The sequence below is a fragment of the Lepidochelys olivacea genome (genome assembly GCF_965140295.1).
Source record: "Lepidochelys olivacea isolate rLepOli2 genome assembly, chromosome: 14".
Lineage (NCBI taxonomy): Eukaryota > Metazoa > Chordata > Testudines > Cheloniidae > Lepidochelys > Lepidochelys olivacea.
Window position 1 is genome coordinate 37417175 of NC_140424.1, and position 24282 is coordinate 37441456.

Here is a 24282-nt window from a genome sequence, read left to right on the forward strand (position 1 = left end):
AGCTCTTCCTCAGCCTGATTTTGGCTCGGCCTGCCCTTCTTGGGTTTCTATGGTCTTCTATGTCCCCTTCCTTAGGGACGGTGAGAGAACCCAGTCCTACCCTGGACTCCAGGGTTTGGCCCAAGGCCATCTACTGAACAGCTCACTCTGTGTATTTTTGCTGCTGTTTTCCCTTGTTTCCTCTCAGGTGGGGCTCATCTGATCATCAATTTGGCCTAGCCCCAGGCTTTGCAGCCACAGGCCAAACCACCCTATTAGATACCCTCCTCCTTCAAATCTGGTCCAGCCCGGCTGACAGGTTTGTTGAGGGGATGGTGAAACTCCATTGCTGATCAGGAGGAGGTCAGAGTCTGTTCTCTAGGAGCTGAAGTTTTGTTTGTCCTGCTGCGGGAAGTGGAGCTGGAGAGCAGAAATGTTATGTGAATGAGACTGCATGATGGAGTTGGAGACTGAGGGATGGGAGCCTCCTCCCAAAAATGCTCCCAGGAGAACAGGTTTGAGGAGATCTCTGGGGAGTCTCTTGCTAGGAAAAAAACAAGGATGGCACATTGATGGAGATGTCTCTGTCCCAGGGATGGGAAAAGCTCCCAGCAAGGCTCTGCGGAAGGGATCCCATTTCTCCCCCAAGACACCCATATGCCCAAAGAAGTAAATGGCTCTTACCTCCATGAGGGAGCGGGGTCTTCCCTCTCAGCCTCTTTGAGAACTACCACTGCTTGGTTTCCTAGGACAAGGTGACCTGTCCTCACTGTTCCCTGAGGTGGCTCAGCTTCTGACTGCACCCATCTGGGAGGCTGTCACACACCCCAGGGCCTAGAAGACACGGGGAGAGGAGGCTCCTATTCATGTCACACTCTGAGAGCCCATAGAAGGACCAAAGGAAGAATAAAGGGCAGGAGATGAAGCTAGCCCTGAGCCTCTGTCCCATCCTCACCTCCTCAAATGTGGAGCTTCCTGAGCTTCAGTTGGGCAGACAGTCTGTAGCCCTGACACAAAGGTCCTTCTGCACCATATGGGGCAGGAAGATCTCTGCCTGGGAGCAAGGGGAATGGGATGGGGGTGAGATCAAGGAAAGAGGGGAGGGGTATGGGTGTGAGGAAAAGAGCTCCTGCCCCACATGAAGGAATTTGGGGGACTGAGTGAAGGACCCAGCTCCACAGAGAGGGGAGAGAGTTTCTGTGAGTGCCAGGGGCCTCCATTTCCGCTTCCACTAGCCCCCCATTTACAGTGAGACAGAGCAGTACCTGCAGCAGGGAGCAGGAGTTGCTGAACATGGGAGGGGAACCTTTAAGAGCATCAGACGAGCCACAGCCCTTGCAGCGCCTCGGGCATCTGGTGCAAGTGCCGGATGATGTGGAGCTGGCACATGACCTTGGCTGTGACATCCTCGTGCTGCAGGGGAACGAGAACATGTCAGAGACGGAGACACTCCCCAGGAATCAGGGAGGATTAAGGGCACCTGGACCCAGCACCACCATTTCCACCCAGCAGCTGCTCATGTCTGAGTGGTAGATTCACTCTCTTGACCCCCAGGATGGAGGCTTGCTGTCCTCTCTAGTGACCTCCAGTGCCAACCCCCCTCCTTGTCGGGCGAGCTCCTGCCACCTCCCCATCCGTGCCCCTGACAGCTGTTCCACCTCCAACCCACCTGGGGACACTGCTCAAGTTCGTAGAACCCTCTCTTCCACCCCCACCTCCATCCCCACCCAGGTAGGGCAGGGAGGGAGCTCTAGCCAGGGGAGCAGGAGGGATTCTGGCAACAGTGAAGTGGGATGGGGAGAGGTTGAGACCTTTCCCCAAGACACCCCAGTGACAAAAGCTGAAGCCACAGGATGGCAGCCCTGGTGAATGGGGCAGGTCAGCAGCCCCTGCTGACTGAATCCTCCCATTCTCTCTAGAGCGGGTCCAGCCCTACCAGCAGCAAGACCAGCTTCCCACGCCCATGTGCCTCAGCCCTTCCTGGTCAGTCACCATCACCAGTCAGTCCTTGGCCTCCCAGGCTGCCAGGGATGGGAGAAACTCTAGATGGTGGCTCGGGTGACATGGACACTAGGCCATGGGGAAATGGGTGCAGCTCTGTGGGGCAGGAAAGGTTCCCAGAGGGCACTTAGGGGACTCTTCTGCCCTTCCCAGGAGTGATAGCAGAGCACCACATCCTAAGAACAGAAGTCCATGAAGTCCAGAAGTCCCCACTAGGCTCCTTGCCACCAGGCCAGCGAATGGCGTTAGGATGGGAATGAGGCCCTGGGCCCCACCCCAAGCTCCTGAGTCTATTGCAGCTGCTTACCGTGCCCCCCATCAGTTGCTGGGCTTCCCCCAGGAGGGAGTAGACGTGGACCAGCCCAACCTGGCTGACACGCAGCAGGGGGTCGTGGATGGCCAGCACTGCTGTCTGGAGGAAGTATCTTTTCTGCCCCTCGGAGAAGAATTTTCCAGACCTAAAACGAACGGGACATGAGACTCAAGCAAATTGCCCAGAGCCAGCCTCCAAGTCCTGGAGGTACAATGGCATGACCATCCAGTGCCCCAAAGGGAGGGTAAGAGAGCTGCTGCACCCAAGGCAATTCATTCCCCAGGAGGCTTTCAGGGTCTCAGGGAAGCCCCTTTATTAAAAGGTCACAGATTCTCAGGGACCAAAGCCTCCAGTGGCTCTTTCGGGAGGGCAATTTATGGCAGGGGCCATAATGGGCTGGAAATGGATCTCTAATGTGTGTGAGCAGGCCCACTCTACTGTGCAGTGCACAGAGATGACAGGGGACCCTGTATTGCTTCCAGCAGAGAGATCTCTTGCACCTCAGTGGCTAGAGGAGTGTGCGTGTGGGGGCGGGGAGGGGGTTGGAGCTGACAGACCAAAGGTATCTTCCCCGCAACTTAGTGCTTTCTCTGGCCACTGGGTATGGCCTGTGAAGCTCCTTGGTTTCTTCAAAGGGGAATCCAACCTGCAACCTGACAAGGACAAGAAGACTCATGTCCCAATCCCTATCACAGACACTCCTAGGAGACTTTTCTTCCACTGCAGCAATTCAGCTTGTGGGAGGTGGGACAAGCTCACACAGTCTCTCTCACGGGGCGTCTGTGGAGCAGCATTCTGTAGATGCCCTTGTCGATCCAGGAGCCATTCCAAAGCTTCCTGTGTGATGTTGTGGAAATCACCCAATTCACCTTTGACTCCAGTCTGGGGGCACTGTGTTATGGTGTGTTCGAAGGTTTGGATATTCTCACCACAGCTGTGAGACGGTGGGTGGGGCGGGGGGGAGTGTCTTTGATTTTCTACTTGTTCAGCAAGTAGCCGCAACTTTGGTCAGTGACAATATGCTTCTTTTGAACAGTGGCTGATGTCCAGGTACTCTCCTCTCAGACACTTCAGGATCAACCAGGTGGGACAAGGAGCAGAGGGACACCCAGAGCCATAATCCTATATTAACTCACCCACCTGGGGATTCTCCTTATGCCACGTAGCAATGCATCCATGTAAGACACTCAAATCATAGCAACTAGTGAGGTTCCAGTGTGGGGCCTTTAGCACCAGCCTGTCCCACTGGTTCCTGGATGAGGAACTCTGAGCTGGAAATAAAGAGTGGGCTCTTTTCATGTCTCCAGGAGGCATCCACTGCAGGGAACCCAACCAGCCCCACTCCCTGACACAGTGCCCTTACCTCCCCAACCTTGGCTGTATTCTTTTAGCCCAGGAGCCTGCTATCCTGGTGCCAGTCGTAGCACCACAGATCTTCTGCTTCATGTATGCTCAACCCTGGAAGAGAGAGACACTTTTATCATTCTGGTTGCAGTTTCTGTGTCCTTCCAATCCCATTGGTGGCTGCACAGTGGGGTGGAGAAGAACAGAGGCAGAGAGAGACTTGTCCTCCAGCTGGGGTCAGTCTGAGAGAAATTGTCTGGGGTCCCATTATCCACCTGTGGTCACTCTCAGTCCCCTATTGGGTTCTGTGTCCCAGCTGGGTTCCTTACCTCTCTGTTGGAGCAGCAGCTGGTAGAGCCTGTAAGTCCCCTCCCTGGCCTGCCGGCTGATGTCCTTGTCTGGCTCACTGACAAACAGAGCCAGCTGGGCCACATGATGCCCCATCCTAGGAAACTTGGCTGAGATCTAATGGAAGGGAGAGGAGAGGGGACTCCATCAGCATTTTCCTGTCAGCTCCCTGTCCACCCTGGGCCAGAGGGCTCCTTCCCCTTAGCCCCTCTGCAGAAGATGCTGGGGGAGAGGAGCTTGAGCTAGACCCTTCATTTGCTCTGCTGCCAAGGGAGTCAGGAGCTGCACTGGGATGCCAAGCAGGGGCCGGAGCATGGTCCCCTTAAAGGCCCAGGGACAACACTTGACTCAAGCCTAGCTCAGTGCTGCTCTGACTCTGCCTCCCCATGAAGAACACTCCTAAGCCACAGCCCCTGCAGCAGCAGATCCTACAGCCCGTTGGAGCCAGCCTGCCTCTCCCTGGAGCCAGCAAGCTGGGGTCAGCGGTCACTTACATTAAACTCAGGGAGGGTGACTGTGTATTTCAGCAGGGCTGTACTGCTCCTGATGGCCCTGGCTCTCTCCTGGGACACTCTGGACATGATCCAGAAGTTGACATGCTGTGGGGAAAGGAGGCAGGTCAGAATCAATGGCCAGGTGCACCTGCTTTGCAAATGAGCCCCAGCCCCAGGGGCCTGAGACATTCTGCACAGGGCAGAATATCTGAGTCATTGATGGCAGAGCTGTAGAAGGGGATTCTTTCCCCCAGGACACAGCTTGTACCCTGCAGGTCACAACTTGTCAGTGTCTCTCTAGATTGGGACAATGTTCGGGGTCGGAGCTGGTCCCATCCTCCCAGAACTCCTGATTCCTGAACAGTTCACCAGAAAGGAGACTGAACCCACACCCTTCCCTGCTACGAAAATCCTTGGGGAGATGTAGGGAGTGACTGAGAGCACAATCCCCCCAGGAATTTCAGAGCATCTCAGAGGGAAGGGCTGATTCCCTGGGGTCCTCCTGTTTCTCTAGGAAGGAGGATGTGCCTCTTCTCTGAGAACCATCTCCCAAATCTCATGGTGTGTGTGTGTGTGTGTGTGTGTGTGTTGGAGGGGTGGGGGAAGGGTGGGTTTTCAGATTCTCACTCCCCAAGACAGCCAGGGGCCCTGTGGTTAGTGCTCAACAGAACGAGGCAGAGCTCTGGCTTGAAGTCCCAACTCCTTCCTCTGTCCCTCAAGAAGGAAGGACCTGACACTGCATTGCACTGACCTCCCCAACCAAGGATGGCCCACTGGGGACCTAGCTAGGAGGACAGAGTAGAAAATGGATCTTCCAGTCTCTCCTTACCAGTCCCCCAAAGAGTTAAGGTAAAATTGGTTGCCACCCCTCCTTATGGGGCTCACCTCCAAGATGTAGTGGAGCCTGTCTGTGTCTGGGGACTCTGCCAGCAGGTTCCCCAATATGGGATCCAGGAGCTCTAGAATGATTTTGTGCAGAGCCTGCAAAGCATGGGTCAGAGTTAGGGAAACTGGGCCTACACCTGCCACAGGATGGAAAGAGGGGTCTCTGGGAAGCACTGGGGAGACTCCCAAACACATCTCCTGGCCTCTCTCCTTCACATTCCACTGCAGGCAATTCGCAAGAATTGATGACACCTGGATCTTTGATCCATGAGCTTAGCAGGTCTCTGCAGAGGGCCTTGTAGGCAGAAGAGTATAAAACAGCCAAGTTGCTGTGGATGGAAGCTGGGCTTCTGGGCAAAACACGGCATAAGAAAGAAAGAAAGAAAGAAAGAAAGAAAGAAAGAAAGAAAGAAAGAAAGAAAGAAAGAAAGAAAGAAAGAAAGAAAGAAAGAAAGAAAGAAATCCCCCAGGGAGAGATAATCTCTTCCCTGCTGGAGGGAAGGATCCAACCCTGCAGCTTGTTCCATCTCTGCCTACCCCACCCCTAAATCTGGAGCTCCAGCGAATCAAGGGAGCAGGGATCAAGGACCACTCTGGAAGAGAAGGAGGATGGAGGAGGAGGATGTACCTGGATGCGGGTGGTGTCCTTCTCCGTGCCCAGGGTGAAGATGGAGTGAAGGGCAGCTTGCAAGAGGTGGGTCTCTTGGTCTGGCTCAAGGGCAGGTTTCATGGTGCTGGCAAGAGAGAGGAGCTGATATTAGACTGTGAAGTATGGAGGTGGGACTGTCGCCAACACGGACAAGGAACCACAGGGATATAGGCACAGGCTGGCGAGAAAGAAAACTGAGACACTGAGCTAGGGAATGACAAGGCCAAGATGTCACAGTCAGACAGTGGCAAGACAGGAATAGCTCCTGTTCCCTGTTCCCCCTCCTGCTGCCCCTCCTGTATCTGAGCCCGGGAGTGAGCCCCTGCCCAAGGTCCCCGTAATCTTATTGGAGTGAAAAGAACAGCCCCACCAGGAGAGCGTGAATCTTCCCACCCCACCATCTCTGCCAGAGGAGCCACTCTTGGGAGGTGACCTGGGTGGGGGGGACAGTGACTCTCAGCCTGGGGCCTGAGCAGCACTGGGGTTAGGGGAGCCGGAGGGGAGGTGGGGCTGTCTCAGTACCAGAGGTTGCCCACTGCAGCCAGGGAGTTGGTGAGGATGGTGCTGGGTGAAGAATGATCGGGAAGCTCCTCGATGAGCTCCCGTGAGACATGAAGGAGACAAAGGAGCGTGTTAGATTCAGGCCCGACTGACACCTCCCAGTGAGGAGATGACACAGCCAGTGCCCAACATGGCCAGGAGGATCCCCCACTACGTCCTGCTCCTCAGATTCCTTCCTGCCCATCAAACTTGTCCCCCTTCCAGGATTCCTGCCCAGCTCAGTCGCAATCCCCTTCTTTCCTCCTCCCTGTCAAAACTGCCCCCATTCAGCACCATCCCAACTACAGAGCTGGGACCATGTGATTTCTTGTCCCCCACTCTCAGCTGCCCTCCAGCCCCACAATTCCCCCCCTGCCCACTACTGACCAATCTCAAAATTTCTCCCTTCTCTTCAGCCCCAGCAATCCTTGCCCTCTGCTGACCCCTCCAACACCACCCAGCCCCCACCCATTAGCCTGGCGATACCCCTGCCAATCCCATGTCTCTCTCCTCCCTCCAGCTGCCTTATGATGTGTCTCACTTACTACAATCCTCTTCACCACAGCCGCCTTGCAGCAGCGCAGCTCCAGCGTGTCCTCCCCTCTCTCCCGTGCAGCCAGACATGCGGGGTAGATGGCCTGAAGGAACAGGAGCTGCTGCCCCTCATCCTGGACCCACCAGGAGTGGGGTATAGCGAGAGAGAACCTGTTAGCTAGGGACCTTCCTGCCCCACCCACACCAGCTCCAGGGCTCAGGCCTCAATGGGGGATTGTGGGGACCCGCCTATTGTCCAAATCCCCCCCCACTCCTACACAAGCAGGATCAGGAACTGGGACAGTGCCTGTGGGGAGAGAAGACCTCAGCTGTTGTGGGACAAACACCCCCATCTTGGGGGTCCCACATCATGGATGTAAAAGGGCCCCATTGGGGTGGAGGATCATGAGGGACAAGACCCTCGGGAGGGGGTGGGGATGCTGGGAAGGGACAGGACAATCTTGGTTCCAGCCCAGGTGGGGAACATTTGTACCTTTTCTCTGTACTGGAGCTGCTCTCTGATGACCTTGAGAGCAGCTTAATCTGTGGCCATGTCCACCCCTTCCTCCTGCTCTGAATCCCGGGGGGTCCCTGCACCAGGGAGAGAAGGTAACAGGGTGATGCCTGCTGCAACTTGGGGGAAGGATAGGGGCGTGGTGGGGAGAGCAAGATTAAAGACCCCCCTTCCCACCTCAGGCACCCAGGGCAGATGGGGCCCCAAACCTCCCTCTCAGGGATGCCTTCAGCCCCCAAAAGCTTCAGAAGCCCAGAGCAGAGCCCCCCTCCACTGGCCAGGACTTCATGGGAGGTGCCTACTCCCCTAGCCCCAGAGCAGCAAGGACCTAAGTGGCAGCAGCTCTTGATGCCCCGACCCCCAGTTCCCCTTGCTGAAGGGGCAGCTACGTGACTGCTGCTGCTGTCAGTGGGGTTCGCATGGCTCAGGCCAGACACCTGGGCTGGGGACCCCCCACCCCCATCATATCACTGGGAGAGCGTTTGGGCCCAGGGTGTTCACATCCCGTCCTCACCCCTCCCGGAGCCCAGCCTGGCTCCTCACCTGGAACAAAGCAGTGGCCTCCATCGGGCTGCCAGAGGCCCAGGTGCTGCCGCTGTCCCATGCTGAGCTGCCGGTGCTGGGACAGGGACCTTCCATCTCCTGGCCTGATGGGACTCGAAGGTCCTCAGTGACCGGGCAGGGCGATGCCTCCTGATGGGAACAAGGGCTGGGCTCCTGGGGCCGCTGCTGCCCACACAACAAGCCCCAGAGCCACCCTGCCCGGCGCCCCTCCCGGGCTGGGTCCTGTCTGCCAAACCGCATCCTAGGCCAGCTCCATTTGGGCCTGGTCGGGGCCTCTCCCAGCTCGGTGCCTGCGCCGGGAGCTGGTTTCCTTTTCCAGAAGGCTGGGCACTTCCGCCTTCGGGCCTGGACGGGAGCTGCTTCCCCGCCAGCGGGGACACAGGGGTTGCTCTGCCCCTGGGGAAGATGGCAGCTGCTTCCCTCAGGCTCTGGGGCCACCTGCAGAGCCTTTTTTCTGAACACCCTCAGGAGCCTGGCCATCCTGGAACCGAGCGGGGAGCAGGGGTGAGTCTGGGGTCAAGGCAGCCTTTCACTCTTGGGCCTTTTCCATCCCTCCTCATCCCAGCTCCAACCACAGCAGCCCCTTCTCCCCCGACAGGAGTGCAAGGAGTGCCATCTACACACAATGGCAGGAGTTCATTGCATGATCTGCTCCCAACGTTCCCCCTCGTAATCCCTGCTGCTGCAATATCCAGGAAGTCTCATCCTTTTCGAGCAACGAGGTCAGTCCCAAAGACCATCGGTTACTCTGGACAAGCAGCCCCCTCCTTTCGTCCCAGGCCACTCCCCCACCCAGGCTAGAGAAGGAACAGAACCCAGGAGTCCGGACTTCTCCTGGGAAACCATTCCCCACATCAAAGTCACAAAGACCCGAGGCATAGGAAGAGCAGGGCCCTTCTCGTTCCCCATTGATTTCCATGGTCAGCCTGGAGTCTGGCCCAGCTCAGCGTTTCTCAGCCTGGGGAACAGTTTCCCACAAGGGAAGGGCTGGGATCCCCGTTGCTGGAAACTTTCCAAATGCACTGGAGATGGCTCTGGAGAAGCCCCTGCCCGGTTGGAGAGTGAGGGGCTCTGGGGGGCTGTTTGCAAATGAAATCCCCCTTTGGAGATATTCTCTCGCCCTGTTTCTGCCTCTCCCCAGACAGACAGGGGAAGGCACCGAGGAACCCGAATGCCACTCACTTGCTCTCAGTGATGGGATGATGGATGGCGGATGTTCAGGGTCAGCAGATGTCCCTCGCCCTCCTCCTCACTCTCCAAGCCCAAGGCAGGCTGGAGAAGGTGGTGACCTCAGGAGTTACCCTGCCCAGCCAGCAGGCAGGGTGATGACACTAGGGCGATCGACTGGCTGTGAAAACAAGAGTCTGTCTGATTGCCAAGGGACAGAGAAACTCAGCCAGCAGCAGGGGGGTGCAGAACACTGCCCTAGGGCGGAGGTGACAGCGCCTCCAGGATCCTGACATCCCAGCACTTTACACACCTTCCTGGAGCCTCCCAACCCCGCTGGGCTGTAGCGATGGGACCCCAACCCTACTCTAGGCAAATGGGCCTCAGCTGCCGGCTCAGGGTCACACTGAGTGTCAGAGCCATGGATGGACCCCTTCACTAACCACTGCCGCACACTCCCTCCCACAGCTGGCAATTGCAACCAGGCCCTAATGTCTGGTCCCCCTGCCTTTGAGAGGGAGGGTCACTCCTGCTTCCATTGCTGCCTACTGAACTGTGGGACTTTGGGCAAGTTGATCCCCCTCTCTATGGCTCTCTGGGACTCACATCCCTGAATGGGCTTTAAAAAAGACAATGGTTAAAATTTGGCCCCAACTAGTTCTTGTTTCTCGAGACTAGCCATTTTAGCAAAGTTTAGAATTCTTGACATTCAACACCTGGAAACATCCCTTTTTCCTTCGCAGACGGCTTTAACATCCCTTGTCTCACCCAGGCCTCACTGCTGCCTGGAGTTAGAGAACTGACCCTATTCCCAATGGACGTACCCAAGGTGTCACACAGCAAAGCGGTGACAGAGCCAGAAAGAGAAGCCAACAGTCCTGACTCCTGTTCTAACTAACAGACAACAACTGCCCTGGAGGCAGGGATAAAGCCCAGGAAATCAGGTGTGAACATTTTCATGGAAACCGTTTTCTGTCAGAGAATCCATTCAGAGGAAACCACTTTGTTTCTTGAAATCATAAGAAGTAGGATGAAAATTCTTTGCAAAAATATTTGTTTGCAAAACAAGAGCATCTCCTGTTTGTCACAGTGCATTAAACTGTCTCGTTGTACACAAAGGGGAGACACTATGATCTAGCAAAAAGAAAAAGGAGAACTTGTGGCACCTTAGAGATTAACAAATTTATTTGAGCATAAGCTTTCGTGAGCTCCAGCTCACTTCATCGGATGCATCTGTAGCTCACGAAAGCTGGAGCTCACAAAAGCTTATGCTCAAATAAATTGGTTAGTCTCTAACCTGCCACAAGTACTCCTGTTCTTTTTGCGAATAAGGGCTAACACCGGCTGCTACTCTGAAACCAACTATGATCTAGAAAATTAGATGAGATGCTTCAGTCTGAGCTAAGTAGTTGCTGCTCTTCACAATTTCAAAAGAATAAAATACAAATCAAATTGAATATTAGGTCATAATCGGATATGGCTCAGTGTGATAGGACACCCCCTAGTCTGCACTGCTCCGAGTGACACTCTTCAGTGGATCCCCAGCATCCACCCATGGCGAGGTAGGTGGGAGAGGATTGTTATTCATCCTTGACAGAAGGAGAAATGAAGGCTGAGAAAGGTACAGGGACTTGTCTTAGCTGATGCAGCCAGTCAGTAGCAGAGTTGCTCTCAAATGAGCTACAGACCAACAATTGTTCATAGTAATTATTCAGCAAGTATTTGAGAAGAATTGGAATGTTCGAGAGGATCATGAACTGCTCCAAGACAATTAATGGAGAGCAGCATCAACATTGGTCAAACATATAACTGGTTGTGACTTATTTGCTCGGTCATAAAAGAGAACAACAAAGACCAGAGTTTCCTCCCTATCAATAGCCCCAATCAAGGTTGAGATTTTGAGGGGTGGGAGGCTAACGGTTCTCATCATATAGCCCGAAGAATGGCCCAGGTCACCACTGAGGGGATCACTCTTAGAGCACTATTCCAGTCTCACCTCTCTGTGAGGGCCTCCTAGAACCCATCTGGCCCCCACTCCACACACAGAGCTGCTGTTGGTGGGAGGAGAGGAGAGGAAAAGGACAAAGGAAGCAAGAAGAGAAAGGTAGGAGGGACAGATGTCCCAGGTCACCACTGGAGGGAGTCACTCTTAGAGCACTATTCCAGCCACATGTCTTTGGGAGGGCCTCCCGCAATGAGAGTTGGAGGGCAACCACCCCCACACACCCCTGGCCCCAACTCCACATGCACAGACAGCTTCTGGTGGTGATAGGAAAGCAGGGAAAAGGACAAAGATGCAAGAGAGGAAGAGAAAGGAGGGAGAGACAAGAAAAGGGAAAACAAAAAGGAGAAACCCCAATGCCCCCAGTAATTCTAAGGGACAAAGTCCTAGGTCGGAAATAAAATACTGCCCCCACAATCGAGACTTTTCCTTTCTTAAAAATCAGCCGGAGCCTGATGGATCAGACTGAACAGGTTCCAAACCTCTCTGAGGCTCTTACCTTCTCTACAGGGACATCTGTTTTCTAGCAAAACCAGTACAAGACAAGTAGAAAACTCCACAGAGGGTCCTCCTTGCACTCACGTACGTGAAAGTGAATGCTCTCTCAGTCCTCCAGGAGAGACCTCGAGAAGGAGACGTGCTGAAGCAAAGCTACAGGGATCTCCGAGGTTGCCCCTGTCCTGCACCCCTGTCCTGCCTGGCTGATGTCAAGATTTCTCTGTGAGATCATCGCCTCCCCACCACCTTTGTCCAATAGGCTGAGGTCCTGCCAAAGGCCCTTGTGAGGTCACTGCCACACCCACCCCTCCCGTGTAGTGCTGATGTCCTGCCCCTGTCCAGCCACATTGGATGTTTCAGCCGCTTCCCCTGGATCACCTCACGCAATGAGTGTTCATTGTGGGCTCAAGCCGACTACACAGTAAAACATCAGAGGCTTCTCCCCATGCTACGCTCAGTTTTTCATAAATTAGCAGACTTTATGGACAGAAGAGACAACTGGAGCATGTCATCTGACCCCCTGCATATCACATGCTTTCTGTAGAGCACAGTAGCTAGTTTTTGACTACACACGTTCCAGAAAGGCATCTCGTCTTCATTAGAAGACACCAAGAGATGGGGAATTCCCACCACTTCCCTTTCCAGTTTGTTCCTTTGGTGATTCATCCTCACTGTTGAATATGTTTGCCCTCTTTCAAATATAAATTGGTCTCTTTTGAGTTTCCAGCCATTGGGTCTTGTTATTCTTTTCTCCGCTAGATTAATGAGCCCTTTCATACCTGATATTTTCTCTCCATGAAGTCACTTCAGCACTTCAATGACGTCACCTCCCGATCTTTTTTATCATCTAAACAGGCTGAGCTCTTTCAATCGCTCAGAGAAGATGGACCACTTTCTGAATGTGGGTCAGGATTATCCCCACTTTAGAGAGTGGGAAATTGAGGTGCCACATGGGAGCGTGATTGCAATTTGGCCGAGCGTCTGAATAATCGCTACAGCCAAAATAGAAAAGCTATTAAGTGTCAGAAGAAGATGAATCATGGAATTCAGAGTTCAGGGCTGACCAGCAAAGGTGTCGTATATGTCATAAACCAGTCTGCGCTCTGCCACCTCCCTGGTCTCGGAGACAGGGGTACAGCTCTTGGACAGGGGTTAGAGAATCTTTCTCTCAGACACACAACTGTGAATAGTTTGGAAAACAAACCCTACTTGTAATTTTGTTTGCTGGCCCTGCTAGAAACTTCACCCTCCAACCATTGTGAACCAGGACCAGGGACACCATTCCACTCTCCTGTCTACAGGTACCTGTGCACCCGCAGACATTGCAGCTGGCACATGCATTGGTGCAGGCTCTGTCACGGAGCTGGATGAATCACCCTGCTGGCCCACATACCCAGCGTTCTCTCCCTGAGCAATCCGTCCCGCTGTCTGCTCCACCTCTCTTCATCCAGGAACCTCTAGAGCAGTCTCTCTTGTTGGATTTTGTCCTTCTCCTTCTTGGCTCGTTGGAAAGCAAGGTGCTTTTGGCTTCTCTTTGCCCCTATTGGCAAACCTCCTGCACGGTCTTCGTCCTTCTGGCCCACTGCTGGCCACTTGTAGCACCTGCAGGCCAGGCAGCAGTCTTGGCCCAGCAGGTGTGCAAATGTCTTCCAGTGGAAGGAAACAGAGGCTATATTCATTGTATTGCCTGGGGTGGGGGGAAGAATCCCCCACTTTGCTCTCTGTCTGTCCACAAGGCCATGATTTGCAACACTGTGGAATGCTTCTAGATCACTCTTTCATAAATTCTTGTGTACACTCCATCTCATTTCCGTCCCTGGAAGATTCACAGAGGCACAAGCAACCTGTCTTCCGACAGTGGCCAATGCCAGGTTCTCCAGAGGGAATGAACGGAACAGGTATTCATCAAGTGATCCATCTCCCGTTGACCATTTCCAGCTTCTGGCAAACAGAGGCTAAGGACACCATTCCCACCCATACTGGTTACTAGCCATTGATGGACCTTTCCTTCATCAATTTCTCTAGTTATTTTTTGAACCCTGTCATAGTCTTTGCGTTCACAACATCCCCTGGCAAAGAGTTTAATGGGTTGACTGAGTATCAACCTCTTGTTTTACTTTTAATCAATTACAAATAATTAAGACGCTGGATCTGGCTGACACAGGGTAGGCTGAAGTTGTGTTTTGGGGACCTTTACCAATCCTGGCTCTGACTTTGGGGAACCCCTTAATATTTTAGAAATATCAGAAAACCGAGTAATTTTCCAGGCATGTGATAGGGTTGCATCAAAGTACATGTAGGAGCTACTGAGGGCAGTGGTGTGTGAACAGCACATCAATGAGTGCAATGGTTTTATAAGATACTGGGGACAAGGGGAGGGTGACCTACAAAAGCTCTCTCTACCCAAACATTTGAAAAAGTCATCTAGAATTCATGCTTCGTGAAAAAATTCCGACTATCACCTTCCAGGAGCGGAAGGAAATCAAGACAAAAAGTAACAAACTTTTGAATTAGAATGCAGTCTTCTGCAGGCTGCAGAGTGGATTCTCTCTAACCCTCCTCCCGAGCCCGGCAACAGAGATGCCAGGTTGACACAGGGCAAAAGAATGTCTGCTGCATGAAGCATCATCTAAAGTCACCTTCCAAGGAGTTCAAGAGAAACCAGGATAAAATCAAGGATTCAAAATTCCTATTGTTACTGCTAGGTGGGGTAATAATTTGCTACCCAAAGAATACATCTGAAGAATTAGATAAAAGTACCAATAGAACAAAAAGCTCGACTTGCAGAAATAGCCCCTCAGGCCTGCTAGGCTTGTTAGCCGTTAACAGTATGGAATGCTGTACCTTCAAGGTTTTCCCCCTCTGTTTGGACTTGTGATGAGGAATACAAATCCCACATTGGGCAAGAAGGGGTTAAGGAGCTGCTCTGGCCTCAGCCAGACCCACCCCAACACATCTGCAGGGTAGGCACAGACCGGAGGGAGGATTTAAAAGGGAGCAGAACAGCTCAGTTGTGGGCAGACCTGGCAAGAGGAAGGTCCTTTATCTGTCAGATCCTGAGGGAAGGCTGGCTCTGTCCCTCAGCAACAGCCTGAAGGTCCCTCCCTGACATGGGCAGCGAGTTCTATGGGCCTGTGGAGCCCGGGCACCAGGAATATTCCTGTCCCAGGGGCCTGGCTCCACCAAAGTTTCCAACCTCCCCCGCCACACACACACACACACTCCCCTCGCGCTTCCCCCGTTCCCACCTGCTGCCCCTGAGCGATTTAAAACAGCCCGGGGGCTCCCACCGCCACCCACAGCGCAGCGGGGCTGAGTGGCTTCCTGCACGCTCGTTGGAACTTTTGCACCGAGTTTTCAGTTTCTTTAAAAAAGAATCCCGAAATGTTTGAGGGAAGCAGACAGGTTCTAAGATGTTGTTGTTGGCGGTATTGTTTAGCTGAAAAAACAATCTCCATTAAAAAGAGCCCAGCTGAAAATTTCCAACCGGCAGTAAATGTTAAATAAATTGGGGAAAATTAATATTGCCTTATAAGAACCTGATTTCAAACCCATTTATTCTATCTCATCTGTGTGATTTCTCTTTCAAGGGGATAGTTGCGTGGAGGTAACAATTGAATAAGTAGTAAAGTTGGCAGCACACAGAACGCTTTTTACAGAAGAGCCCCTTTAAACCCTGGGTTCAAGTTGAACCAAGCAGCCAAAGCCTGTCTATCCTGACTCCGTTCAAGGACACACAGGAGCTCACTGGGAGTAGAACCCAGAGTTCCTGGCCTATCTCCACACTGCTGCTGGCTGAGTATAAATGGTGTAAATGGGTGTACAGAACTTACACAGAAGACACAGAAGACACTGGGCTGTGTTGGCATTTTATTCTCTTAGATTCATGCCCAAGTGGTAAGCTTGGTGATGGTCGCAATGGAGGGACCTTCTTTGCAAGAACTGTTGGATTTGGAGCGTGCTTTGTTCCATCCTTCATACTGCATTTTATCAAGCCACACCTTGGGCCAAATCCTCAGATTGGGTAAAGTGATGAAGGAGGTTACACAAGTGTGATAATATTACTGATTGATTGTCAGAGGTGAGGAGGACTAACAACACCTAGTCATTGTAAGTGATGAGTTCTATGTACCTTTGACATTCCTAGAATGAGATATTAGGGAAAGGAGAAACAGGGCCATTCCCTCTGTCACTCTAATCCTGATCATTGTCCTTCTCATTCCCTCCACAACCATCACACAGTGTACTGAGGAAGAAAATGTCCAACCAAACCGCCATGACATCATCACAGCCATAGCCCGCAACCGCCACCTTCACAACCCCATGTACTTCTTCCTGATGAATCTGTCCATTCTAGACTTTGGTTCCATCTCTGTCACCATGTCCAGATCTATGGCCAATTCCCTCATGAACACAAAATCGATTTCTTATTCTGGATAAGATACCCAAATCTTTTTTTTCTTATTCTTTGCTTCAGCAAATTTTCCCTTACTGACCATCATGCCGTACGATCGATACATCGCCATCTGCCAACCATTGCACTAGGAGACAGTAATGAACAGGAGAGCTTTCGTCCAAATGGCAGCCAGTGCCTGGAGCAGTGTTATTCTCTACTCTGCAGTGCACACCGGGAACACGTTTGCAATATCCTTCTGTGGAGGCAACGTGGTGGACCAGTTCTTAATCCCCCAGCTCCTCCACCTCACCTGCTCTGACTCGTACCTCAGGGAAATTGTTGTTATATCTTTTCATGTGCTTTTAGGTTTAATCTGCTTTGCTTTTATAACTGTGTCGTATGTTCAAATCTACAAAACAGTGCTGAAAATCCCTTCAGAGCAGGGCCAGCATAAAGCCCTCTCCACCTGCCTCCCTCACCTCACTGTGGTCTCCTTCTTCCTTTTCACGGGCACTTTTGCCTTCCTGAAACGAACCTCCAACTCAACTCAGATCTGAATCTCTTGGTGGCTGTTCTCTATTCTGTATTGCCCCGAATGATGAATCTGAACATCTACAGCATGAGAAACAAGGAAATCTCCTTCCTTAGAGGTTTTTAAGGTCAGGCTTGACAAAGCCCTGGCTGGGATGATTTAACTGGGAATTGGTCCTGCTTTGAGCAGGGGGTTGGACTAGATGACCTTCTGGGGTCCCTTCCAACCCTGATATTCTATGATTCTATGATTCTATGAAATGAAAGGTGCACTGAGTAAACTGATAGGTTGGAGGTTATTCAGCAAGAATAAAATGTCTATATTTCTCCACTGATCACGAGTTCATTCTGTGTTTCTTTATAAATAGAATCATCAGATGACATGATTGCCTTCATGAGAACATACTTTGCAATCTGTTTATGCAGAATTGGGTATTTACATTAATAAAAATCCAGACAAATTTAACTCAAGAAAATTGTAATTACTCTAGGTTTACATCAATGTAATTAAGATCGGAATCTATCTATCTATGTATTGCTAGACATCACCAATTCTATGTGATAATCAGTAGCCATAGAAAAGTTCCTAGTGGGTTCTCTGGCTCTTCTTTGTCAGGATAATAACTCTGACGGAGGTATCAATGCATTTTTTCTTTGGGTTTTGTTTGCTTATCCGTTTTTTAGTTTATTTTTGTTGAGTTGTTTGTTGTTTTTATATGTTTCTTTGTTCCAGGTGGGTTTGCAGGTGGGAAGGCCTGTTGAGACGGTGAGAGTTTGGTTCGACAGGATTTTCAATGTTTGCCTTCTCTTGAGAGTGCTCATATGTCATCTCTTTGATGGGGTTTTCTGAGTGAGCTGAAGGTTTGCTCCCCACAATGTTAAAAGGGTGCAAAAGAAGTTTCTGCATGGCTAAGTTCCTCCTGACTCGATTATGTATATACTGTTGGGATATTATTGTATTATGAATGATGTGTTAGGGGACAAAGAGCCTCTGGTAGCTGTCTTCGATTATTTTAACCTGAAGAAGAGCTCTGTGTAACTGGAAAGCTTGTCCTTCTCACCAACAGAAGATTGTCCAATAAAAGTTATTACCTCACCCATCTTCTCTGTGTAAGATCTGTGTCATTCTTGCTATGGTGCAAAGACTGTTTGGAAGAGAAACTTTTTCCAGTATTTTCTAAAAAAATCCAACTTGGGGTAATGAGGACAAGTTTGGATCCCACTGAAGTCACTGAGGTTTAGCCCCTCACTTCAAAGAAATTAGGATTTGACCAAGAGCCTGTCTACACAAGGATCCAGAACTCGCTGACAGACCACTGGAGAAAGTGAGTGTGACAGAAATGTAAGGATCTGATAACCCAACTCATCTGAACCAGCACCAATGTAGAGTAAACACATTCATATCACCAATTTAATACTGATGCGGTTCTGGCCCAAAGTCTCTGGGCTACACTCAGCAGTGACATGAACACTGGTGTAAGTTACTTGTTTGGGATCATTTTGTTCCAGCCTCGATGTAAGTGGAAAAGTGCTGTCACATGCACTGATCTGGTGTTCCATACGCTATCCCATGTAGATCCACTCATTTCCAAGCTGAGAAAGGATCTCAGAAGTTGTTACTATTAGAATACCATCTTTGTGCATGGTTCTGTACACTACATATATGACAGACAAAAACAGATTGTGTGATTTGATAGAGAGACTAACAGGATCATTTCTTCTCCTAACACACAACCTCATTTAGTCAAAATGACGGATTTCTCTTTGATTGTGAACTATGTTAGGTAGCTAGTTCGATAACAAATAACCTATGAAAATTATTGTACTTCTTCCTGTTAATGATTGTCTTTGTCCACATCATGATTGTCTTATAAGTACTCGTTATTAAACATTATTTAGCAAAGATTGTTTATGACTCTATCTTAATCCATCGCTCATTTACAAACAGCTCATCAAAGGAATCGGTGTTTGGACTTCGAGCTGTTTTAACTGGATACATTTTAAACATGCTGTGTTTTGTTTCTCTGAATAAATGGATGTATCACACATGGGTTCCTGAAAAACCAAGGGGCTAATTCTCAGCTGGTTTAAATTGTCATCGCTCTGTTGAAGTCAATAGATCTCTGAGAATTTACACCAGCTGAGGATCTGGTCCAAACACATGAGTGGCCCCATTGAAGGTTTAAAGAAAAACTTATACTTAAGTCCCTGTTGGTTATGGGTTAGGGCTATGGATAGGGCTTAAGGATAACCCCAAACTGGTGTCAGACCCTAACACTGTACAAGTTACTCTCCTTTCCCAATCAAATAAAGCCCCGCAATTGGTACACTGGAATTATTCTCCCTTTCTGGGTTCTGGATGATTAACATGAAATAACACTTTATCCCAAAGCCGGAATCTCTGGGTCTTCTTCTCCAAACTCAACAGTACAGTGTGCCGCTTCCTCACCAACCTCTCCCTCCTGGATGTCCTGCTCACCAGCATGGTCATCCCCATGGTGAGCAATCAGGAGATGAGTTCCTTCCCTAGCTACCATGCCCAGGCCTACTTCCACTTCCTGATGGACAGCATGGAGTTCTTCCTCTTTCGTATCATGTCCTCAGACTTCCAAATGGCCATCACATACCTGCTGCAATACCTCACTATCGTGAGCAATCGGATCTGCCTCTGCCTGGTGGCTGCCTCATGGTGAGGGGTAACATTTGCAAAAGCACTTCTGTGGCAAGGTTCCATTTCCAAAAATGCCTTAGTCACTCAGGCCAGATTTTTAAAGGTATTTAGGTGCGTTGTGAGATTTTCAAAAATATCTTATCACTTAACACCCATTGATTTCCATAGGTGTTAAGCATCTAGGTTCTTTAGGTAATACTCCATAGGCACCTAAATACCTTTAAAAATATGGCCATATTATATGTAGAAGTGCCAAAGTCACGTTTAAAAATAAGACTTCGGTACCTAAATAACTGGGTGGGGGATGATAATTTTACCCAATGGCAGTAAATGGAGGAGAATCGGTGTGCGTGTAAGTTTGTCTGTGTTTATATGAGAAGAAGAGGGAGAATGTCTAGCGAGACAAGGTAGAGCCAGGTCTACACTGGAAAAGTTTTGCTGATATAGCAATACAAACAAACTCTCCTACTGTAAATGGACTAGTAGTTTTGCTGGTATTGTTTACACTGGTTCTCTGAGAGAAGCAAGCCACACCACAGAAGCATTTGTTATTATTTGTGTGTTGTTGTTGTTTGTGTATTGAGCTATGTCTTGGTCCCCATTCTGGAAGGAAAAAAATATGCATGAAATCAAATGTGCAAATGTGGAAAATCAATGTGCAAAAGTGGAAAACTTGCAATTGATTATTTTATTTTACTTGATTATATTTTATTTGCACAGCCATGGACCCCTACCGAAGAAAGGATGAGCTTCCCGAAATTTAGACAATAAAATACTTATGAAAATATTGGGTGAAAGAACAGTGCATTGGGCAAAATCTTGAGCCATGGTTCTGTGGGACCAAGAATATGTATCCCCTTTTTACACCATCATTAACAAAATTCCACTACAGCAGGCCAGCTGGCAACCTCTGATTGGACCATGGAGAAAGGTTTGCATAGATGTGTTTCACTGAGTCAGTCATTCTCCTCTGCCCAGGTCACAAGAAATGGAAAGGAAGAGTAGCTAACCATGGGAACAATTCTCCATCACTTGGTGTCTTTAAGCCAAGACCGGACATTTCTTCCTGGAAGATACAACTAGAAGTGATATGCTTAATGCAGGAATCATGGGGGGAGACTCTCTGGCCTGTGTTGTGCATAGGGTTGGCAGAATTCATTTTTCTAAATAATTTTGACGGATAATATCAATGCTTATTTTGAAGCATTTTTTTAGGTTTTCATTGATTTAAATATTCATGGTTGTGTGAAATTATGGGGGGGGAGAGTATTTAATGACAATAGACATTGAGGTTCAAAAAGCTAAATCTTTATAAACTGTTAAAACACAAATTGTCAACATCCCATGTCAAAATATACAATGAATATCCTTAAATCAACAAATCATACCTGTTTTTACTATTTGTTTGCTTGTAATTAGTCTAATTCAAAGTCTTAATCACTGGATTTTGACTCTAAATATTTTTAAGCAGCATTTTTCTTACTTTGCCTATCTATAATTATTATCAATGGAAATGTTTTTTCTCAGTTTGTATTTGTGTGGCGAAATTGATGTTTACTAGCATTTACTGATAAAAATCAAGTCCTCCCAAGTCTAGTTGTGCAGGAGGTCAGACTGGATGATCAAAATGGGCCCTTGTTGTCTGAAAACCTATGACTCTCTGAACTATTGGATCTGTAAAAACTTGCAGCAGAGTTGCTGTAGCAGAGAGAGAAAAGCAAAAATGGATCCTCTGAACTACATACTCCCACCCAAACACACATACAGATCCTTCTGAGTTTCCTAAGAGGGCTTCCCCCTTTCCTCTTCTTTGTTGTCCTTATGGAAAGATTTTCAGGTGATGGACAGTTCTGCCTTCCGACGATAGCACTGGATGGCGTCGTTAAGGCACAGCCAATAGTAAGGGGTAGTGCAGACGATCATCATCATTAGACGTGGTTGAAATTTCTCCGGTGGAACAGCTCTCCATTTATAAATCCTGATTCAATGCAACTGAAGTGTTTTGTGGGAATGCATCGATTTACTTGACATTTTTGAGGGGGAATTATTGAAATGTTTTGTTTTGACTTTACTGTTTTAACTATTAATTATATTATATAAAAGCTGACAAGTTTGGGCTGCTATATAATATAATCAGAACAAAAGTGAAAAGGAGACCCGAGCAGTCAATGACACTATTCCTAGGCCAGATCAAAAAGGATGCTGCCATTATGGAGACAGCTTATGATGGAGTCAAACATCTTGCTCTGCCAGACAGCAGTGCGGGGAAAGGGTTACCTCATGTGCCACTCGGAGAGTCTAAAGCTCAACATGCAGGGGCAGGAATAGAAGTGCTTGTGATGGTCGGGGGCAGGAATCATCAGCCCCAAGCTTCTGGTTTATGTCTTATGTTCCTTAAAGTTCATGTTTCAGAATTTCAGCTGGCCACCTGCAGGGGTGAGGAAGGGATTTTTTTTTGTACCCTGATGTATTTTTTTGTCTTCTTCCTCTGAAGCATGAGGGATGGCCATGGCTGGAGATGGGAAATTGGCAGAGATGTCCAGGGTTCTGAGGGGGCACCAAGCATTCTCTCTCTCTCAGGTGCTGAGCTGGCTGATTCTTGCTCACATGACCAGGGTCTAAGTGATCACCACATGTGGGATTGGGAAGAATTTCCCCCTGGTGAGACTGGCAGTGACCTTGTGGGGGAGTCACTTTCTTTTGCAGCGTGGGGGGTGCGGGTTACTTGCCAGGATTATCTCGGTGTGTCTCACTTAATCTCCTCCCTGCCATTGTGGGGGCTTCAGGAACTGGTGCCCCTTGATCCCTCCTGTTCTCTGCCTGTGGCACATCATAGTCTCATCTGCTGAGGGCTGTGATACTTTGGTCTCCTTTTGGTTGTTGGGTTTAGTGTGCGGGTGCTGGGGTAGGGGAGTGTCGGTGGCCTGTGGTGTACAGGGACTTGGACTACAAGATCTGGCCATTCTTTCTGGCCTTAAACTGTATTAGTTCATCTACACTGCAATAAAAATCCCATGGCCCCAAGTCTCAGAGCCTGGGATATTTGACTTGAGCTCACAGGGCTTGGGTTGAGGAGCTAAATATAGCTGTGTAGATGTCTGGGATTTGACTGCAGACTGGGCTCTGAGACCCACCCACATCACAGGGTTCAGAGCCCGGGCTCCAGCCCAAGCCCAAATGTTTACACTGCCATTTTTAGCCCTGTGGCCCAAGGCCCACGAGCGCAAGTCAGCTGATCTGGGCCAGCAACAGCCTTGCCGTGGACCTTTTTATTTCAATGTAGACATGTGCCCTAATTCCACAAGCCTGGGTGTGGATTTCATTGGCTAGCAAGACACTAGAAGTTAGGCTTTGCAATGCCTAAGTCCCTTTGTGGATCCAGCCTTAAGTCATTATTTTACATTCTTACTTTGTTTTAGTCTATGGAATTCACCAAAAAAATATTATCTACCCCCATTCAACAAGTAAAATAAAGTTCAATTTTATTTGAACACAAAGATCCTGGCTCTTTCAAATCTTTGCACATCCTCAAGCATTACAAGTTCACCCTACCAAAGACCGAGAATGAAGTAAGGGCTACACAATATCTGAGCATTAAAGTGTAAATCAGCTGCCCTCATCATTATTTTGTCTTTCAAAAAATACAGTAGCATTTCTGAATTCTTATAAAATCTACACATTTACTGACAATTTTTCTCAAAGCCTCTTTCACCTCTTTGTTTCTCAGGCTGTATATGAAGGGATTGGCCATAGGAGTCAGAACTGCGTAGAAGACAGAGAACACTTCGTTGAGGTCTCTGAGTGTGTTGCTTTTTGGTAGCAGATACACAATGATCAGAGTTCCATAGAAAATTGTCACCATGATGAGGTGAGAGGAGCAAGTAGAAAAGGCCTTTCGCCTCCCAGTGGTGGAAGGGATCTGCAGGATGGTGGAGATGATACAAACATAGGATGTCCCAGTTAAAGCAAATGGGGGCAGGGTAAATAAAGCAGCCATAGTGGTGATTACAAGCTCCACCTGGTAGATGTCATTGCAGTAGAGATTTATTATTTGTGTAGATTCACAGAAGAAATGATTGATTTCATTGGGACCACAGAAAGTTAATTGTAACATAAGAGAAACTATTATGATAATAGCTAGAAATCCATTTATCCAAGACCCAGCTGCTAGCTGGAGGCAGAAACTGCCATTCATAAGAGTTGCATAATGCAGCGGTTTGCATATTGCTAGGTACCGATCATAAGACATCACTGCTAGGAGATAACACTCGGTGGCTGCAAAGAAGCCAACAAAGTAACATTGTGTGATGCAGCCACCAACAGAAATGGTTCTGTCCCCAGTCAGGAGACTGGCCAGCATCCTGGGCAGGAGGGCGGAGGTGTAGCAGGTCTCCAGGCAGGACAAGTTCCCCAGGAAGAAGTACATAGGGGTGTGAAGGTGCCGATCAGTCACAACTAGCACAACAATGAGGATGTTCCCAGCCATGGTCACAATGTAAATCACAAGGATCAGCAGAAAGAGAAGGATCTGCAGTTTGGGGATATTCCCAAATCCCAGGAGGATGAATTCTGTGAGGGAGGTTTGATTTCCCTGTTCCTTGTCTGCCATGGGGGAAAGGAACCAAACGCTACACTAGAACGAGAATGGCATTTGTTAAATGTCAGTATCACATTGTCAATTTAAATACATTAATGTTCAAATGCTCCTTCTCCTTCAGGTCACTCGCCCAAATACTGAGCTGAGCATACAGGCTGATGGGCTGGGAGTGAGACAATAGAGGCTGATGACATCTGAGAGTGAGTGAGAAAAATTGACACACAAACATGTTGCTAAGGCAAGCTCAGGTTTGTG

General features: G+C 49.3%; 1 protein-coding gene and 2 pseudogenes across 3 annotated transcripts in view; 2 read left to right on the forward strand and 1 right to left on the reverse strand.

Annotated features, from left to right (window-relative positions):
- The window catches only part of LOC311530619 (olfactory receptor 5AP2-like), a 404829-nt pseudogene that overhangs the window by 307574 nt on the left and 72973 nt on the right, over positions 1-24282 (forward strand). The gene's annotated exons all lie outside the window — the stretch shown is intronic.
- On the forward strand, positions 2376-17094 carry LOC311530218 (olfactory receptor 14A16-like; annotated as a pseudogene). The gene is made up of 3 exons: positions 2376-2537; positions 16075-16878; positions 17027-17094. The product of its transcript is annotated as an olfactory receptor 14A16-like (transcript).
- On the reverse strand, positions 23065-24051 carry LOC311530219 (olfactory receptor 10A7-like; the record flags this gene model as incomplete). Its single annotated transcript, XM_084646685.1, has 1 exon — positions 23065-24051. The coding sequence occupies exon 1, from the start codon at positions 24037-24039 to the stop codon at positions 23065-23067; it is 975 nt and encodes a 324-aa protein (XP_084502811.1). The 5' UTR covers positions 24040-24051.